This window comes from Aristolochia californica, unplaced genomic scaffold (assembly GCF_029961685.1).
Source record: "Aristolochia californica isolate CCGP_79_NKW_82.1479 unplaced genomic scaffold, dmAriCali1.0.hap1 SCAF_7, whole genome shotgun sequence".
Taxonomy (NCBI): domain Eukaryota; kingdom Viridiplantae; phylum Streptophyta; class Magnoliopsida; order Piperales; family Aristolochiaceae; genus Aristolochia; species Aristolochia californica.
The window spans coordinates 817,173-838,517 of NW_027182268.1; the positions used below are offsets into that span (position 1 = coordinate 817,173).

Below are 21,345 nucleotides of genomic sequence, written 5' to 3' on the forward strand. Positions count from 1 at the left end.
CATGGACTTAGTATGATGGATCACTTTAGTTTGGATGATTGATCATGTTTTATAGCTCATTCTAGTAGGATATTGTATGATTCATCGAGCCATTTAGGTCGATCAATCATACTTTATTGTGAAATTATACTTTGGATGATTGATCATGACCAATAGTGCGATGGATCATGCCAATTGCCAGTATGGTAAAAATGCTTCAAAGCATGATAAAAATTATCCTAAGGTGTTCTAGCAAGTTTAAATCATTAATATGCATTGTCTAAACATGATTTTTAAAATTTTTGTCCTATAGCTCCAAAAATTTTTGTGTACCTTTGGATCGAAGGTTGGTTGATTGCTCTCATACATTTCTAGAGTTATTGAGACATTTCTACTTGAATTGATTCAAGTCTTCAAGTCTTCAAACTTATTGTAGGTGCTTCAAAATGACTTGACACTTCTTTGAGTTTGAGGTCTTGAGATGAATTTGGAGGATGGACTCAAGTTCACAAACTAAAGAGAAGGTCCACAACATAATGGTAGCGTGGTGGTAAATAAAGAGTCATCTCATAAAGATAACGTCGATGTAATTAGTTTAAGTTTAAGAGAAATTATTATAATATTATAATCTTATTCATATATAAATTGAGCTTCAGGGAAGGGTTAAAACACAAGTCTATAACCTCTTTCTTCCTCCCGTTTTCTCCTAATATGTCGTCTCTCCTTTTCTCTATGAGCTAATCCATAGAGTCCTACAAATCAACATGATATAAGAGCATTTATTTTCAGGACTCATAGTTAAAGTTTTTTTAGAATTCCCAATTTTTTATATTGGGTGCATGACTTCGCGTTATCTCCTTATTTTTGTTTCTTTCTTCAAATTCTTGACATGAATCTTTTTTTTTTCAATTGAGATTGTGGATTCCTCTATCATTCCCCGAGGGCCGTGTCTTAAGATTATTCCCCGAGGCCTCCATAATGTGCCAACCACTCTCAAATGGTAAAAGTAAAACTGCTAAATAAGGGGGTAAAAGGTAATGACTATTTTGGGGCCACTATGTGCGTTCTTCTTCATCAAAGTAAGGTGAATCTATAAAAGCTAAATATGTTAGAGTAATTTCATATAAATTCATAAATTTTAATATTATATTTGAATACTGAATTAAAAGTAAGAATTTATATATTGTAAAAGTAACAATTTGATTGAATAATTGGATATTATAAAATTAAATATATATTTTATTATTTTATTTGTATGTATTTAACTAAATAAATAATTTTTAGTTTAACTTTTTTATTTTTATTAATTTAAACTAGTGAAAATCAATCTTAGTTTATTAATAGAAAAGTTCAGTAAAATTAGCTTATAATAGTTAAATTTACCAAATGTATTCCATCCTTATACACTTTACATTAAAAAAAATTCTTTATACTCCACTTTTTATTAGATAATTCACGGTAATCCACTTTGAATGCCCCCCTCGTACCGTTCTTATTTTCTCTTCTCGACCAAATCCACCACGATCAGTCTCCCCATCGACCTTTCCTTTCCGCTTCACTGTTGCCAAGGCACACTGTTAGAATTATGGTTTCAAATAGATAATTTATAAAATAAATTACCATGATATTAGAGGCGTGGGGCCCACTTCTAGATGTTGTCATTGGATGTTCAGTACAGGGAATAATGACCAGCACATCCCCCTGTAGAGGTAGATTAAATGGGTACATTGACTTAGTGGACACATCCCTCGGGACTAAGGAGATATGTCTCTCTTGAAGGGATGTATCCCTCCTGAGAGGATGTATCTCTTCTAAGAGGATGTGTCCTTATGAAAAGTCATTAGTGCACCCTTTGAAATTCTATATAAACCTCCATGGTCTTACAAGTGAGGCTAAAGCTATATGCACACCCAGTCTGGCTGAACGGGAGCAAGCTTATCACTTGTAAACGAAGTATAAAAGATTATCTTGTGCACTTCAAGTTCTGTTTATATTCTTCAAGATGAAAGGTACGCTCTCTTTATTCTTCTTTTTTCAATTCTTTGATATATGTATGGTTTTCATGATAATGGAATTATGGAGGATTTAATATCTATTTTCTATGATGTTTATATTATTATTATACATCAAGTCTAACAAATACAAGTGAATAATGCCTCTGCTGGTATCATAGAGATAGATTATAGGTTTCTATATTTTTCCATAATTTTTTTGGAATTTTTGGCTATTTATTAGTGAATGAAAATAAGCCTAATTTAGGCTTATTAGGTTCTGGCGCCGCAGGCGGGCTTGTTGTGCGCGGGCTACTGTGCGCGGGCCTGCTGCACAGGCTAATGTGCGCGGGCCTACTATGTGCGGGCTACTGTGCGCGGGCTGCTGGCCACGGGCCTGCTGGTGCAGGCTTGTGCGGTCCGGTCGGTGATGACCCAGAATCATAAACCAAACCAGGTTTTTACTAATATAATGAATCAGAATGTGTTTTAAGGTTTATTATTACCCAGAATTGTATTTTGAATAGGATTTCCATGTTATTTGGCTATTTGAAGTATTTATAATTAGTGTTATTGCATGTCTTGTTATATATTTATGTATTTGTATGTGAAAATTAACTTAATTATATAATTTGCAAAATCCCCAAAGGGTAATGCATTTTGTATAAATTAAATTAATTTTATGTGTGTTTATTTTGAGTATAATTTGTTTTATGAGTTATACTAATTTTATTATATGATTAGCAAAATCCCCAAAGGGTAATGCGAATTGTATAATTAGATTTGTATGTTGTAAATTAATTCATATGAATCCCCAAAGGGTAAGTATGAATTAATTTATTTGTTTGTTTGTTGGTTTGTGATTGTTGGTTGTTTATCATGTGTGGAATGATTTGCCTAGTAACTCTCATGAATCCCCAAAGGGTAAATGGGAGTACTAGATGGTTGAAATGATTCTATAATTATGTATGTTCTCCCAAATATTGAAATATTTTCTGGATGACAGGAATATCCAGTAGTGGACATAATTTTGCTGAGTCCCTAAAGAAAAATGTACTTGATGGGACTAATTATGTGAACTGGTCACAACGGGTTGACTTAATGCTACGAGGCTATAGGTTTGATAAGATTATCAAAGTGGATACTCCTCCTCAAAGACCTTCCCAAATAAACTACCCTGATAATCTGAAACAGTATAGGAAGGACCTTAGAAAATTCAAGGAATGGGATAATGCTAATGAAATTTCTAGGTCACATATTCTTGGGGCTCTAAGTGAGACTCTCTTGATGACTTATTTTCATGTCCCCACTACAAAAGAGATTCTCGACCAGATTGAGGCTAAATATGGTAAAAAGTCGTCTACTCACATCAATAACTTATGGCAAAAGTTCACTCGTGCCAAATGGGAAGAAAATGCTGATGTGAGAAAACATGTAAATGGCATGCTTGCCATGGCAGATGAGTTACAATATCATGGTAGACCAATGGATGAAGAAACTAAAGTGGTCACCATTATCAACTCTTTACCCAAATCTCTCAAATATATTCAAGACTTTTATTCTTTGTCCAAGACAAAGTGGACTATATTTGATTTGGTTAATATGATCGACCACCAGTCCGAAAGACTCAATCCAAGTATTGAGTTAAATAAACCTTCACCTAGTGCTAACGTAGTTTTGAAGCCGAAGAAAAAGAATTTTAAGAAGAAGGGAAAGAACTTTCGATTTCAAAACTTCAAGGACAAAAAGGTCAATCAACAAAGGGTTGAAGTACATGCAAATCAACATGTTTGCTTCTTCTGCAATAAGCCAGGACATATAAAGAAGTATTGTAGGGCTTTGAAAACCATGCAAGAAGGGCAACAGGAGAACACCAGTGAGTCCTTATCTCTTGAAACTTGTACTATTTATATCAAGCCTTTTAGTTGGTGGGCTGATTCTGGTGCAACTGTTCATGTATCGAATGAGTTGCAGGGTTTCAAGGAGCTAAGAAAGATTGAGGACAAAACAAGCTTTATTTACATGGGAAATGATGAAAAGGCCATTGTGGAAGGCGTGGGCACTTACCGGCTAAAGCTTGTTGATAATAAGTTTTTTGATTTAGAAGATTGTCTTTATGCTCTTTCTATGAGAAGAAGTCTATTATCTGTATCTTGTCTTGAGAAACTTGGATTTACATTTTACTTTGGAAATGGAAAGTTTCTTATGTTACAAGATAATAAAGTTATTTTGAGAGGTTTTCGAAATTCTGGTCTATATCAATTGCAACTTAGTGGAAATATGGTGTTCAATGTTTCTACTTCTTTGGATATTAAAGAAAATGAATTGTATTTGTGGCATTTACGACTAGGGCATATAAACAAAGATAGAATTACAAGACTTGTGACACAAGGATTATTGAAAAATCTTTCACATAATGATTTTCCTATTTGTGAGTGTTGTATATATGGGAAAATGACAAAGATACCCTTTCCATCCAAAGGCTCAAGAAGTTCTCATGTTTTGGATATTATTCATTCTGATATATGTGGACCTATGAATGTGAATACTCGTAATGGTCATTCGTATTTTATCACATTTATAGATGATTTCTCAAGATATGGAAGAGTATATTTACTGCATAGAAAAAATGAGGCCTTAGATTATTTCAAAACCTTCAAATTGGAGGTAGAAAATGCCATAGGAAACAAGATCAAAACATTGCACACCGACAGAGGTGGAGAGTATTGTTCGGAGTTATTCTCTGAATTTTGCAAGTCAAAAGGGATTATCCATATGTTTAACATGCCTTATACACCTGAACAGAATGGTATTGCTGAAAGGAGAAATCGAACCTTACTAGAGATGGTAAGATCTATGATGGCACTTGCAAATTTGCCAATATCCTTTTGGGGCGAAGCATTATTGACAGCTACCTATATCTCAAATAGAGTGCCTTCAAAGTCGGTTGAGAAAACATCTTATGAGGTATGGTCAGGCAAAACTCCTAGTCTTAACCATTTTAAAGTATGAGGATGTATTGCTCATGTTTTAAAACTTGATCCTAAGGACAAATTGAAGGCTAAGACTCGAAGATGTTTATTCGTTGGGTACTCTGAACATTCGAAAGGATATAGGTTATATGATCCCAAGGAGAAGGTGATTATTGAAAGTAGACATGTAAAATTCATTGAGGATAGATTTGATTGTGATGAAGATTTAGGTATGAAGTCTCACTTGGAAGAATGTGTTGAAATGTCTTCTTCTGAATCTCCTTCTAATATAGAGAATTATACCCAAATGGATATTCGAAGAGGGACTAGAGAAAGAAAACCTAGTCAACTCTTATCATCTTCAGATTTTTATACCTATGCTGGAGAAACTTATGAAAGAACAAAGTTGAATGAAGATGTTACTGATCCTGACACTTACGAGGAAGCACTCCTTGATGTGGATTCCGACAAGTGGAAGTCGGTAATGGAAGAAGAGATGGACTCTATGTATAAAAATGAAGTTTGGAAACTTGTTGATCCTCCTACATCGGTTAAGCCCATTAAGTGCAAGTGAATTTTTACAAGGAAGAAAAATGTTGAAGGGAAAGTTGAAAGATTCAAAGCTCGTCTTGTTGCCAAGGGTTTTACTCAACAATACGGGATTGATTATGATGAAACATTCTCTCCTGTTGCAAGAATACAGTCTATTCGAGCTCTCTTGGCATTGGTAGCATATTATGACTATGAGTTGTTCCAAATGGATGTTAAAACCGCTTTTCTAAATGGAAATTTGGATGAGAAGATTTATATGGAACAACCACGTGGATTTGTTAGATCTGGAACTGAAGCAAAAATGTGTAAGTTGGACAAGTCTATTTACGGTTTGAAACAAGCCTCAAGATTATGGAATATCAAGTTCAATAAAGCAATTACAGCGTATGGTTTTACTCAGAATCCAGAAGATCACTGTGTTTATATAAAAACAGTGGGAGATCGCATTGCTTTTCTTACTTTATACGTAGATGATATTTTATTAGCCGGGAATGATATTCAGTTACTCCAAGGTATAAAGACATGGTTGTTTAAGACATTTGATATGAAAGACTTTGGGGAAGCTTCTTATATTCTTGGCATTAAAATTCTACGGGATAGATCTTTGCGAAAATTGAGTTTATCTCAAGAGAAGTATATCGACACTCTTCTGGATCGGTTTCACATGTCTAATTGTATACAAGGTAAAGTACCTTATGATAGCACTAAAAAGATGAGCCATGTGGATTGTCCTTCTCACCTCAAAGATAAGTTGGACGAATCTAAGTATCCATACGCTTCTGCTGTGGGGAGTTTTATGTATGCTCTTATATGTACAAGACCTGATCTTGCTTATGCTGTTGGGATTCTTAGCCGGTTTCAGGCTAATCCAGGTTTTACTCACTGGGAAGGGGTAAAATGGGTAATGCGCTATCTAAAAAGAACAAAATCATATGCTTTGACTTATCAAGCGGACAAGTTGGAATTGGTTGGTTATTCCGACTCAGATTATCAAGGATGTGTTGATACAAGAAAATCTACTTCTGGTTTTATCTTTATGTTTGGAGGAGGTGCTATTTCTTGGAAAAGCAAGAAGCAAGATTGTGTCGCGCAATCAACCATGGAGGCAGAATATGTGGCTATGAACTTAGCTACAAGGGAAGTTGTCTATCTTCGCAAATTCTTGCGAAGTCTTCTAGTGGTAGACTGTGTGGAGCGACCTATTCCTCTCTTTTGTGATAATGAATCTGCTATTGCTATCACGAAAGATCCGAAGTGTCACTCCAAGGCTAAACATATCGAAGGCAAATACCACTATATACGAGACATGCTGAGGAAGGAGGAAGTTGTTCTTTATAAGATATCTTCTTCGGATAACTTAGCTGATCCACTAACCAAGTGTCTTCCCGTGACCAGTTTCACTTTCCATGTGGGGAACATGGGTTTGATTTGTTTATAATTGATGAGACCAAGTGGGAGAACATTGTTTTGTATGCATTGTGGTCTCAATGATTTGTAATACTATGTATGTCATGACATTGTAATTTATATTCCATGGAATGATTTTGACAAAATGCATATGCTTTTGTGTGAAAATATGAGTACTCAGTGTATGCCATGAGATTCAGCTTCCCTATTAGGTATGCACTTGTACATGTATATATGAGGGTCTCGATAGGGAATGACGGTTGAGTCTCTAAATTGTCCAGGCCAATGGGACTGCATAGGCACAGTTTCCTTTACGGCTAATACTCATGCTGGTATAGAACTTTACCCTGAGCTCCTCAGGTACTGAGTATGCTATGGACGGTGAGATGCCTTGATGTTCAGCTTTTTTATTAGGTATATACTTGTATGTATATACGGAAAGGTCTCAATAGGAAGGTTGGGTTGGATGTCTAAATTATTCAGGCCTATGGTACTGATTAGGCACAGTTACCTTAGTGGCTAATACTCGAACTGGTACAGAGCTTTACCCTGAGTTCAGGTCCGAGTATGCTATGAATGGCGACCGCTGAATTGGCAAATTTGACAAGTATGGATTTGGTTTATTCCCCAGCCTTGGATATCTAAGATATATATTGTGTAGGCCCGGGTTAACTACACATGTATATTAAAGTGTTTAAGGTAATGCCTATGGTCATGGTATGGTTTTATGTGTCAAAATTGATTTTTCATGTTTTTTTTAAAATCGGAATTTGAAATGGATTTGAAACCAAGTGGGAGTTTGTTAGAATTATGGTTTCAAATAGATAATTTATAAAATAAATTACCATGATATTAGAGGCCCACTTCTAGATGTTGTCATTGGATGTTCAGTACAGGGAATAATGGCCAACACATCCCCCTGTAGAGGTAGATTAAATGGGTACATTGACTTAGTGGACACATCCCTTGGGACTAAGGAGATATGTCTCTCTTGAAGGGATGTATCCCTCCTGAGAGGATGTATCTCTTCTAAGAGGATGTGTCATTATGAAAAGTCATTAGTGCACCCTTTGAAATTCTATATAAACCTTCATGGTCTTACAAGTGAGGCTAAGGCTATATGCACACCCAGTCTGGCTGAACGGGAGCAAGCTTATCACTTGTAAACGAAGTATAAAAGATTATATTGTGCACTTCAAGTTCTGTTTATATTATTCAAGATGAAAGATACACTCTCTTTATTCTTCTTATTTCAATTCTATGATATATGTATGGTTTTCATGATAATAGAATTATGGAGGATTTAATATCTATTTTCTATGATATTTATATTATTATTAGACATCAAGTCTAACACACACAACCATCACCCGACCGAGAGTTTTGCAGCTTCCGTTGACGACGGAGGTAACTCTGTATGTTCCTATATCCTATACATCATCTCCCTGTTATCGTATATATAAAACAGTTTAAGTGGAGGGCATTATTGTTATTTCTTAAGGTTATATCTTACGGGACTATACGAGAGAAAGGGAAAAATCGGGAGGACTCTGCCGTGTAAGAATAGTTTGACATGGTATCAGTGCGGGGTTCATCGTTTTCAATTTTTTTTACCTTTCTTGCGTTTCCGGCGCCATGAGTTGATTTCGGAGGTTCTTGCGGCGTCCTCTAGGTTCTGCAGTGGATTTGCAGAAGAGATTTGTTCCAGTTTGCAGCGGCTTTCGTTGGTTTCTCACTCCGTTGGGGTTCCGTTGGCAAAGAGGTTGGATTTCGTTCATTTGCAGAGGATTTCGTTAGGTTTTTCATTCCGTTGGGGTTCCGTTTGCCGAGAGGTTGGATTTCGTTGGTTTCTGCTGGATTTTGTCGTTGCCGAGGTTGGAATTTGTTGTTGGCCGAGAGGTTGGCCTTTGTCGTTGGGTTTTGCCGTTGGCAGAGAGGTTCGATTTTATCTGTTGCAGAAGTTGGATTTTTTGTTGCAGAGGTTGGATTTTGTAGTTGGCCGAGAGGTTCGATTTTATCATCTGTTGCATAAGTTGGATTTGTTGTTGCTCTTTACTCTCTTTGCTCTCTTCACATCTCTCTCTTTACTGTCTGTATACATCTTTCTCTTATGTTCTATCCCTGTTTCTCTCTGTTTCATCACCAAACCTGTTATTTCTTTCCCCAATTTTCTCATTTTTCCCATGTCCCTGGCTGCTTCTTGCTCCACACTTTTCGTGTTTGTCTTTCTGCTTTCTGCTTCTTGTTTTATGCTCTTCGGTTTCTCGTTAACTCTTCTGTTTGTTCAACAATGTACATTTCAGACAATTTTGTATGTTTTTTTGCTTTGGTGCGGCATGAATCTGGACGATTGGGCTGCATTTCACTGACTCCTTTGCTTGGTGGTGGTGGTTTTTTTACAGATTAGGAAGTTTATCTTTAGGATTTTTTAGAATATCATATTTTTCTGTTTATTTTGATTTCCTTGTCAAGTCTTGGAAAGTGGTTCCCTTTTTGGCATTGGTATGGTTGTTGTTTATGTGTCTTTTGTTGCTTATCATCGTTTGCTGGAATACTTTACCAATACAAGTTTCTTGTCTCTTTGTTGAGTGCATTGTCTTTTTGTATCTCGTCCTATCTCGTGCTTGGTCATGTCTGTGTTAACTGTCACGGCAGTGGATATGAAAAGGTAGAACAGCACTGTCACCCAGAAAATCCCTCACAATTCTGGGGCCAAGAAGAACTCTTTTTGTATTTATCCTCTGAGGTGGTTGGGGAACAGACTAGACACACCTAATGGAAGAAAAATTACTAATGACCTTGTTGACTCAACTCCTCTTGTGGAAACTTACGATAAACATCATAATAGAAGATGGGAGTTGTCATAATTGATCTTTTTCATAGGTGGCAGAGAGAGGATTAAGTTCTTCTGCAGCCGCTGGGGAGAAGTTAGGGCAGAGGAAATGGAGGGAATATATCATTACCTGTCAAAAAAAGCCTTCCTTGCCAGATTTCACTCGAGACGATATTAATGGAAACATACACCTTGCTGAATCCTTGGTTAGGAGTGAATTCTCCCTTCAATATCTTTTAATGGGAAGCTTCTAGCCACTTGATTAGTTGTATTACATTCTATCTTGCTGTTCATGTGTATCTCCTCTGCTTGTTTTGCTGCACTTGTCCTTTCAACTCTGTGTACATTTCTCCTGTGTGACTTCGTTACTTTTATACTTTCTGATCAAATTTTCTTGCCCATTCATTTTGATAAGCTATTCTGCTGATTTGTTTGAGAGAATTTTGACAAGCTGCTGGGTCTAGTTTTTTTCCTCTACACCATTTTTACATATGTTAGTTGCTAGTTCTACTGAAAGTTTTTACATGCACCTATTTCACTATGTTGCTTTGTAGTTTATTTCATCTCTTTTGATGTCTTTCTACTGTTATAACTTTTCGTTTGACTGAACCAGTGTCAGTTGAGCATCGAGTAGAGTCAAAGGTGGCAACTGGTGAATCCAGCATGTCTTTGATACATACTTCTGAAATTTAGCTTCCCTTCTATGAATTTAAAAAAAGAAAAGTTCTTAGAGTTGTTTACAAAGCCAAAACCTACATTGTGAAAAATTATGATCCAAAGCAGGTAAGAAATAGACATATCTGATGAAAAAATCTCTTCTGGGATTTGGTATTCATAAGAAACTTAGGGACCTATTTTCGTCAGGAATTCCCTAAAATAACATAGAACCTTCGGCACAAAAGCTTAATCCAGTCTGCTTTGTAATGCAGGAATTTGCTTGCTTTATATTGCTTAACAAATTAAGTTTTTATAAGAGCAATGATGTTATGAAGGAAAATTCAAATCAAGTTGTTTAGTGTTTCTGGCAATTTATAGTACCTGAATGATAAACCAAAATGATTTATTATAGCAGTAACAGGACTCTAATGCCCTGACAGCATATATTGGTTGAGATAATGCACATTGAAAAGGCTCTAGAACCAAATAATTACTGAAAAAATTTCTGGACCAAAGATTGAACAACAATCAACCTGTTCAATCTGGCAGGCGAAAGTTGGGGAGAAATTACTCAAAAAAAAAAAAAAATGTTGGGAGAAAGAATAAATGGTGAGTGGGAACTCATGAAAAAGTCTGGAATGGTCACCATTAAAAAAAAGAACGGAAACATTAAACAAAAGATGATTTTCAACAATCCTGTGCAGGAATACATTCTAAATGTAAATATTTCAATCTCTTATTGGAAAGTCAGGAAAAAGAATAAGCTACAGGAGAAAACTCAAACTTGACAGAGCAAGAAGATAACTTCTTAACATCCACTGCAACATAGTTAATTAGGTTCAAAGAGATTAGAATATAAAAGATAATTATGATAAAAAGCAGCTACTGCATTTGAGGAGAGCAGGAGCTTCTAATAAGTATGTGGAAGTTGTTACTCTTCTAAAAGATAATGGCCAAATAGCTAATGCAACAAACAGTTGGTACAAATACCTTTTCTGAACAACATCTGATATCAAATAGGGAGTTTAATTGGATTTAAATCATAAAATATATATTTTTTTGTCCTTTATATTTAAAAGGTTTATATTTTGTCACTTACTCTCTTATTAAACTCCTTTCAAATCTTAGCAGCTAAAAAAATGAGAGGCGTTGGAAGGTTTGCCGCACCTAGCGCTGCTAATAAAAAACCCCTTGTCACTTCCTCTCACTTCTCCACCTTCTCCAGCTCTGGTGGAAGAGGACGTGGCCGAGGCTCTGGAAGATCAACTGAAGATCCTGATTCCAGAGAAGATGATGCCACACCCGTTCCACCTGGTCTTGGTCATGGTCATGGCAAACCAATGCCATCAAGCTCAATTCTCCCTTCCTTCTCGTCCTGGATGTCTGGTGTTACTACTCCTTCAGCAGGTCGAGGTCATACTCCACAAACTGATTCTGAATCTACGAGTTCCCTCTCCAAGAAGCCCATTTTTTTCCGTCGTGAGAATGACTCAGCTCAACGAGAAATGCAGTTTGTTGATTCACCACCAAATAAAGAAAGTGATGCCGTCCTTCCAATGGGTATTTCTGGTGGGGTCTCTGGTGCAGGGCGTGGAAAGCCCACTAAGAAATCAATTGTTGAGCCTAAGTCTCAAGAAGAAAACCGTCACATTCGACGTCGGCCTGTTCCTATGCAATCCAACAGGGTTGGGATTAGTGAAGCAGGATTATCACAACGATTGACCCGAGATGAGGCTGTAAAGAAGGCAGTAGAAATCTTAGGACGTGGTGGAGAAGGTGGAAGGGGAAGAGGAAGGGGGCTTAGGGGAAGAGGTGGTGGTCGAGGTAGAGGGTTTAGAGGGCGTGGTGCGCGAGGTGGTGTTGGCAGATCTGGTGATGTAGATGATGATTTTGCTACAGGACTTTACCTTGGTGATAATGCTGATGGTGAGAGGTTAGCGAAGCGTCTAGGAGAAGAGAATATGAACAAATTGACTGAGGCATTTGAAGAGATGAGCTGGAGTGTGTTGCCATCGCCAATGGATGATGCTTATTTAGATGCTCTTCATACAAATAATTTGGTATGAGTTATTTCTTTTCTGAAAATTTTAGTTAATCTTGTGAATATGGTATTGATTTATCTTTTTTTTTAATATGTAGATAGAGTATGAACCAGAATATTTAATGGGAGACTTCGAATCTAATCCTGACATAGATGAGAAGCCTCCAATTCCTTTAAGGGATGCACTGGAAAAGATGAAACCATTCTTAATGGAGTACGAGGGAATAAAGAGTCAAGAGGAGTGGGAGGTAGGTTCTACCTACTATGCTTTTCGTTGTTTCATGTGTGTAGTTTTTGCTGCATTTTTTTCTAGGTAAATCTTGATTTGGTGCAGTAGATGGGAGTAGAATCAGATGTTGATGTGTCATGATCTCCAAGTTAGGAAGTCTTCTTTATGGTTAAAAATTGTTCAAGACTTATTTTTAGTGCTGTCAATGAACCAATTTAATGAAGTTTGAATCTATCACAAATTGTATGGATTTTTGAAAATATTAATTTGAGGTTAACAACAAAGACGATTAATGTTAAAGTATGAGAAGAAATGATAAATATAGTCTAGAACTGAGAGATTTTACTTTTGAGTGCCTCGAATGTCAATTATATGATTATTGAAATGCAATTCCTATTGGCTGGTAAGTGGCAAAAGTGGCAGGACCTCTTATGGCCCTTTGATTGGTAGTTGTTCACTCTTTTCTGTGCTGTCACATGAGTTGGAATTTATTATGTATATCTTTCTGTTATCATACTTGTTCTGTGTGGCGACATTTTTTTTCTTTGAAATGATGTGTGGCGACATTCTTGATACTTATATTTTGTGAAATGATGTGTGGCGACATTCTTGATACTTATATTTTGTGAAATGAACTGGGAAATTGATCTTTGTTCTTTCAATCATTGGGATTTTGAAGGAACAAGGAATTATTAGAATGACTATTGGCAAGCTTAATATGAAGAGCGATTAATGTGCTTCTGTCAGAAAAAGGAAAATAAAAAAGCAACTAATGCTGCTTTCTGGAATAATGACATAATTCTGGGCCCCATGGTGGAAACTATGTAGACGGGTACGACAAATGAAGCCTCAACAAATTGATAAGATTCACATTGCAAGTTCTGGAAAGTGCATATCATTTCGTTGTATTGGTTCAGTCCTCTTAAATACTAAAGAGATACTTTGAGCTTCATAGACTTGAATGAAGTTTGAAGTAAAGAGTTTATTGAGAAAATTAATGTGATAAATGTAAGAGAAGAGTAGAATGGGAGGGAGAAGGATGGGTGCAATATGTTAATTAACTTAAAAGGAAGTCACTATACTCCTTATCATTATAAGGACAGAAACAACTAAGGGGGCATAAGACAGGAAAAGTATATATATGTGTGTGCGTATATATATATATATATTATACATCAATGTTTACACTCACATGGCCATTGAGCCAAAGGCCCAATTCACAAGAAGCATATTCTTTTAGTACTTTGTATATGTTCTCATAGTTTACTCTTCCTAGCATGAAGCCTTTATCTTGGGCAAACTCAAATGAGTTTTGTTTCTTGATGGAAAAGAGCGGGAAGTGCTTACCTATGCTACAATTGCTCAAAACTCTTCAATCGAACTACTATTTGTAGGTTTTGGGCTTAGATTGCATCTAGCTAAAGTTGACTTCTAATGTTCCTGAGGGCATGGCTACTTGTGAATAATGTAAGACCTCACTGAATGCTCTTTGTTAAAATACAAGTCCAGGGGTATTTTGTTCTTTTCCCATATTTTCCACATAACATTTTTCTCTTATAGTATGACTATTAAATAGAAAATATCTTATTTTATCTGTAGTTAAATTTTCATTCAATTTAGACATGTATTTTAGGAGATGCATAATTTTGAGTATTAAGAGGCATTTTTGTCCTTTTGTAAAATTTCACTTAAACCCTGATTATAAAGAAGCTGGATCGGCCTTTCTGGCTCAAATCCCTAGGCAGCAAAGTTGCTCCTTTTCCAAAAAATTTTTCCCTTTTTTATTCTCTCCCCAAATCACATATTTTTTCATGGTATCAGAGCAGTAACGCAAGTCTTGAGTTGGAGTGCTAAAATACAAGTCCAGGGGTATTTTGGTCTTTTCCCATATTTTCCACGTTACATTTTTCTCTTATAGTACGACTATTAGATAGAGAATGCCTTATTTTATCTCATCTTAAATTTTCATTCAATTTAGACATTTATTTTAGGAGACATGTAATTTTGAGTATTGAGGGGCATTTTTGTTCTTTTGTAAATTTTCACTTAAACCCTGATTATAAAGAAGCTGGACGGCCTTTCTGGCTTGAATCCCAAGGCAGCAGAGATGCTTCTCTTCCAAAACTCCTTTTCCTCCTCTATTCTCTCCCCAAATCACATATTTTTCACTTTCTATACCGGCTTTTGCAGGAAAAAGGTTGTTTGATGTAATTGGCCTACTTTAGTTTGACTCCTTTTTGAAAATGGGTTTGAATACGAAAAGTTTGATTGAAACTTATATGTCTAGCTGAGTTACCTTTTTTTTGTTTTTTTTTTTTTTTGTGAATGTTGATTACAACACACAAAAACTCTAGTTGAGTTATCAATTCTTTTATTATCTGTAACAATTAATAGTGTTTCTTGATGATGTGTTTCCAGGGGAAAAAAATCAAAATGAGGGTGAATGAAACACTTGAATAATGAAAAGAGAAAAATTATTTTTGAAAGATTCCACACTTATCAATCTTTTGTTGTAGGCACACTTATCCACACTTACGAATCTTAATGTCTAAGATGCCATTTTCTGTTATTTTTGTTGTTCAGACCTTGACTGTGTATCATATGGGTCCAATATGGTTTGACCAGTAATAGACATGCACAGTCTGTTCCTGTCATTTCAGAATTCAATAACATATTACCCTATATACACTTTGTATCAGCAATACAGTGAACCATTGCTCAGATCTTGGAAACTGAAGTATTAATTGCAGTTTTGAAGAAAATTTTCTTTTATTTTTTATGATACAGAAAAAAGATTCTTTGTGAAATATTGAAAAAGAAAAAAAAATTGGAAGAAGAAAGTGAGAAAGAGAAGAAGTAGAAGAGAGAGGAGGAGAAGACGTTGAAGAACACTTACTGGTTAGGGGAAAGGCTGACCCCTAACCTCTTTATATTTGCTTTAAGTAATTAGAAGAGGAAAGGACAGAAATGCCCCTACTCTAGCTCTCCCTCTTACAGCCACCAACAGTAATTAAACGAAGTAAAAATTTCATTGTTGAATACTTCTAATTCACCTCTATCTAACTATAACTTTAGAACACAATATCCTAAAATGAAATTACCCAAATATTCCTGACCTTTAACATTCTTATATCTCTAAAAAAAATATATCAGGTAGTCATTATATGCAATTACTGATTGCAGAGTTTATCCATTATGGAGAAGTGTCTGGAACTCAATATCTTGCATTTGTGTTTGAAACTTCATATTCCACTTGATTCTGCTATAAAAATGTTTTGCATATTAGTGATTCACATAATAATTATTTGGACTAATCTCTCTCTCTCTCTCTCTCTCTTTATCTCTCTCTGAGTTTGTTCCTTTTAAGCAATCGTGATTTAACACCTGGTTTTTCTTTGAAATCTTTGTACAAGGTCTTATTGTTTGGAGTTTGAGGTTCAAAGAAATGTAGAGTGTTGCTATCTGCTTTTTTTGGATTCACAATGAGATTTTATCTCAGGCACAAGAAGCCTTTTCTTTTGTTGAAATACTATGCTAGATGATCAGTCAAGGGCTCACCATTTTTTGTTATTTCTGTATAATTTATTTTCAATGACTGTTTTTACCTTTAAGTGAGTAAGTCTGGAGTATTTGAGTTCATTGTAGTTACTACCTTTTAATAGTGACTTAGGGAAAGAGATCTCATTATGCTCGATCCACCTTTCTGATCTCTCTCTCGCAGCTCATCTCTCTCTCTCTCTCTCTCTCTCTCTCACACACACACACACACACACACACACACAAAGAGTAATAGGATTTCATGGGGTTAATGTAGAAAGTTGATGGGTTTGATACTTGTGAAGTTGGGTCCAAGGCCTATCCCAGCCTATCCCAAAATGATTAGCCATTTTAGGAAACCTCTTTCCCAACTAATAAACTCAACATATTTGTTTTCACTAATCCATGTGGGACTATTCCTTAACATTCCTCCTCACATGTAGGCCCTCTGGGCTCTTACGTGTAGATAATTTGGGTGGAGGCCCACATACAAGAACCTGCTCTGATACCATGTGAAGTTGGGTCCAAGGCCTATCCCAAAATGATTAGTCATTTTAGGAAACCTCTTTCCCAACTAATAAACTCAACATATTTGTTTTCATTAATCCATGTGGGACTATTCCTTAACAATACTGACTTTAGAAACTTTCAGAGAAGTCCAAAGTATAGGTCAATGAACACCCTCATTTGCCAAATATCTGGCTTCATGTTGGTCTCTATCACTTGGACTGACAGTTACTGAGAGAGTGATTTCTATTGATGATTTATTCAATTTGAAGGTTAAAACAGTTTCAAGCTTCTCAAACAGTATGAGGTGGAGAAAGCTATGTCAAACTATCTCTTTCCACCAGATCCAAAGCCGATTTAACTGATCTGACAACATGTTAGTCTAACTATTTGAAGCTAAGAGAATTTCATTCAATGCTCCAACTATATGCCATGCCTGTGACCATAATGAGTGGATCAAGCTTTGTGGTTTGTTTAAGCTGCATATCTCTTACCTGATTTAAATGATACATTTTCATCTGTCCAGCTTGCTCCTAAGTTATTTTGTATACTTTGTATCATACCTCAATAATTGCTGCTGTTTTCTATATTGTCATCTTGTTTTGTTAATTTTCACAAATTGCAGGCAGAGGGAGAGGAAGTCATGCTGGTTCTTAGTTATTTGTTTGACCAGTAGCCATTTATCTCCTCTTAACTTCATTGACAGTTTATGTTTGTTGCTTTTTGGTTCTTTGTGTTTTTCCCCCTTCTTCAAGTAGTTGCAGATAAGATTCTTGCCTTGGAAATAGATTCTTTTGTGGTGGACCTGGCACTTTCCAAATGGTTTCTAGTGATCACCTCTCTTTTTTACTTTAGCAAGATAAATGAGTCTTCAACTAGGCACTACCTTTCACCAGGAGTTGGAGTTAGATATTTTTTGAAGCTGATTACTTACAGCTTCTGGGTCTTGTGAAGAGTGACCTCTTCCTATGTGTCTGTGCTTAATTTACTTGATGATACTGCCTGAGAGGCTTTATGACTAGAGACACCATGGTATTTATATCATTTTAACATCATTGTCTGTGTGCATGCTGAGGAATTTTCTTCATACTAAACCATAATATATGTCTCTCTACCAGGAAATCATTGAAGAATTAATGGAAAGGTTACCTGTTTTCCAAGAACTTATTGATTATTATAGTGGTCCGGATAGAGTAACAGCGAAGGAACAGCAAGAGGTGCTGGCACAAATGGCAAACAGTATTCCTGCTCATGTACCTTCTTCTGTTAAGAGATTCACCGACCGTGCTGTTCTTTCCCTTCAGGTTATTATCTTTATATTTATGGCTTTTTTGTTCTTAATTTTCATCCATGCCATTTTGTTTAGGATATTTTTGTTCAACAACTATTGAATTGCTCAGAATCCTAGAAAGAGTGAGTCTTTTATTAAAAAAGTTTGCAGCTTTGAGTGCGAGTTATTTGTTGTTGTTTGCTAATTGCTAGTCACCTTTTATGCATCTTCACGCTTTTTCTATTTTGTCCTCTAAAATCTCTTATGAGAATTTATATTGATAGCTGTTTTGATAAAATTTATGTTAGTAGCAGCCTCCATCGTGAAATTTGCCATTTGCTGTGCTTTTTTTTACCTTTCCTTTACTCCTCATTATGTGGTACAGTCATGCCCATTATTTAGAATGAATTGTCACATCTGGTCCTGAATTAATAACTACTAGCTTGACGTGGTTTCCTGAAAAAAATAGGTTTTTTTTAGAATGACTAGTGTGCCCCCTCTTAACCTCTAAACCCATCTAAACTGTAACTTACTGTTAGCACAGTGCTAGTTTAGTCTTCAACATACTATATTGTTACAATTTTAATCTATTATCTTATTAACCTTTAACATAATATTATGTTAAATACGTTGAAGAATTATAATATATTGTCAGTAAAATCCAAATTGAACCTTGTGTTATGTAACCTAGTTTTATGCAAGCCTAGAACTTGGAAAGGTTATACCCTTCAATAAAGTGTTATACTAGGCTGTATTCAAATATTATAATACTGTATTGTAACTTACTGTTAACATAGTGGCAAGTTAGTTCTTAACGTAGTGTTGAGTTAGAGTTGACCACAGTGTAACACTAATCTTTAACATAATACTATAAGGTAGTTTTTTACTATGACAGTACGGTGGAACCTAAACAGGGGCATTCTAATCATTCTAGGAAACTTCCTAGAATATAAGCTAAGTTATTATGCTGCTGAATTTCATATAAAAAGGTTTCTTATTGAAAAAACGGATAACTGATCAGTAAAATTTCCGGACAAGACAAGAAAAACTGGATGTGGTTGTTCTGCATATCTTTTTACTGTTTGGTTTTGGCTGGATCAGCTCAGATTCGTAAAATATCGGATATTGTTGGTGGGCAATCACTCTCTTGTTTTCTCTCTGTGGGATTTTAAGTTTTAACACATTTTATGCTTGTCAACCTGATCACTTTCCTGAAATTTATGATGCAGAGCAACCCGGGAATGGGGTGGGACAAGAAATACCAGTTCATGGACAAGCTAGCACACGAAGTTCGCCAGTGTTACAAATAGAAAATCAGTGTCTGGTTCTTGTGCAAAATATCCAAGGTTTTATGTGATACTTGGGAAGGCTTTCTGAATTTCAGGAAAATACAGTCCCTGAATTTTCAACCGAATACCAAATATAATAAGAGATTCTATCATCTTATAGGTCTTTGTTCACTTGCAATGGCTTAGAGTTTTGCAGAATTTAGGTTTTTTCTTCTGCCTCTGAGGTAAACTACTCAGGTGGATTTTTTTTCTTTTTCTTTTGAGTTTATTGAAGAGAAGCAAAACTTTCGGATGTATGTTGTTTCTGACATTTGGTTCACAAGTTCCCTCCAAGCTGAAACTGAAGTGCATCATTTCATATGCTGCCACTTAATTGATTCTCCAAAAGCATTCATAGATTTGGACAGATAAATTGGAGATTTGCATCAGGATGTTGTGCCACAAGGACGTGTCTTATGAGGTGAAAGCAAAAGTTTCAAGGAATTTTTACTGAGATTATTGAGTTTTAGGCAATGTATGATGACCGGTCTCCCATTCAGAGAGGTCACTGAGTCTGGTTGAACCAGGTTAACTGGTTTCGACTGTTTGGTGTCATTTTTATTTTAAATATAATATTTGTTGAAATAGAAAATCTGGTTAGGGTAGAAATCTCTCTCATTTTTCAGGAACAGAGAAGGGAACATAAACTTGCTCCTCCCTCTTGCTGATGAGTGGGGAAGGTAGGGGAGCTTCCTGTCGGTAAAGGATTTGCCGACCTCCATTTTGTTGATGTGGTGTGGTGTCGACTCTTGACTAGAATGGCACAACAGAGAAATTCCTCATGTTCAACTCTTTCCTAACAGGTTTTGCAAGGTGGAACACTTTTTCTCTCTAAACCACTTTTTGAAAGTGAATTTTTAAGATAAAACTTTGTGGCTTGAATATATGTCAATAAATACTCATACTTCTCTTTACTCATGGTTTGATGGGGGTATTTATAGCTTCCCCAACTTAAATTAGCTATTATTATTCTTGTTGGTGAAAATCAGACCGTTGATTGAGAGATCTTTGGTAAGTGATTGATTGATCAATCGATTAAAACATTTACTTTTTTGTGAGACAGTGATTTATTGATTGATCAATATGTTACCATTGTTTCAAAAAAGTTTAGTTGATTGATCATTGCCCATGGCTAATCGATCAATTGATATTCTTTTTGGCTGTGCAATGCAAATATGATTAATTAGTATATTTTTATTTAGTTGATAATGCTTGAAGTCCCCTAGCAAGGTTTTGATTAATCAATCAATTTGGTGCGATGATCGATCATGCCATCATATTTCAACTTACCTGGACAGTTATGATCAATCAATCTTTGTTGGATGACATTATTGAAATTTTTTTGGGAACTATGTCTAATTTTGTAAACTGAAGAATGTAAATGGCATCAAACAAAGGTGGGTACCATAAACAATTGATAGGGCTGAGGCAACCCATAAAATCATTGGTCAAACAAACTTGGATGTCCAAAACAACTAGTGGAACAAGTGTTTTCTCAAATGGACCCTACTTGAATGGGATTTTTAAACGATAATCTTTTTTATTTTGTAGGGTTGTCTCCGAGACAAGACACCAAAGAAGGTATGGATTTGGATAGTGGGTGTTTGTCACACATGACCAATGATAAGAAGAAATTTGTAGAACTTACACTAAAAGACGGGGGTAGTTCTAACTCTTTCATAGTAGATGTTTATTATGTTGAAGGGTTGATTCATGATTTACTTAGTATTAATTAATTTCGTGATAAAAAAAAGAAAATATCATTTGAAAAGGACAAATACGTAGTAAAGAATGAAAATGATGAAACCTTGTTAGAGAGGTAAATGTTATTGATTTATCATCTACAAGTGTAATTTGTTTGGGTGAAAACATAAATGAATCTTGGTTAGAGCACATGAGGTTAACACATAGGATTATACTCTTTGAATAAATTACAAAATAAAAGCTTAGTAAGAGGACTATCAAATTTTAGGTTTATAAGAGCAATACTTGGTGATGTTTACCAACTTGGAAAGCAACACAAAAATTCGTTGAAGTAACCC

The 21,345-nt window shown here is 35.7% G+C and overlaps 1 protein-coding gene across 6 annotated transcripts; it reads left to right on the forward strand.

The window, feature by feature from the left end:
* The first annotated feature begins 8,439 nt into the window (after positions 1-8,439).
* LOC137937003 (uncharacterized) lies at positions 8,440-19,692 on the forward strand. 6 transcript variants are annotated; one of them, XM_068782014.1, is made up of 6 exons: positions 8,440-8,663; positions 9,785-9,940; positions 11,520-12,451; positions 12,531-12,680; positions 17,824-18,009; positions 19,205-19,692. In XM_068782014.1, exons 3-6 carry the CDS (start codon positions 11,531-11,533, stop codon positions 19,283-19,285), a joined length of 1,338 nt encoding a protein of 445 aa, XP_068638115.1. In that variant the 5' UTR covers positions 8,440-8,663; positions 9,785-9,940; positions 11,520-11,530; the 3' UTR covers positions 19,286-19,692. The 6 variants fall into 6 exon arrangements, with proteins under 6 accessions (XP_068638115.1, XP_068638114.1, XP_068638109.1 ...); XM_068782013.1 differs by having other exon boundaries at positions 11,523-12,451; XM_068782008.1 differs by lacking the exon at positions 9,785-9,940 and having other exon boundaries at positions 8,440-8,907; positions 11,523-12,451.
* Positions 19,693-21,345: the final 1,653 nt, after the last annotated feature.

Coding starts and splice junctions, on each gene's coding strand:
- LOC137937003 (XM_068782008.1), top strand. CDS start 11,531: ATGAGAGGCGTTGGAAGGTTTGCCGCACCTAGCGCTGCTAATAAAAAA. Junction 12,452..12,530: donor CTCTTCATACAAATAATTTG/GTATGAGTTATT, acceptor TTTAATATGTAG/ATAGAGTATGAACCAGAATA. Junction 12,681..17,823: donor AGAGTCAAGAGGAGTGGGAG/GTAGGTTCTACC, acceptor TCTCTCTACCAG/GAAATCATTGAAGAATTAAT.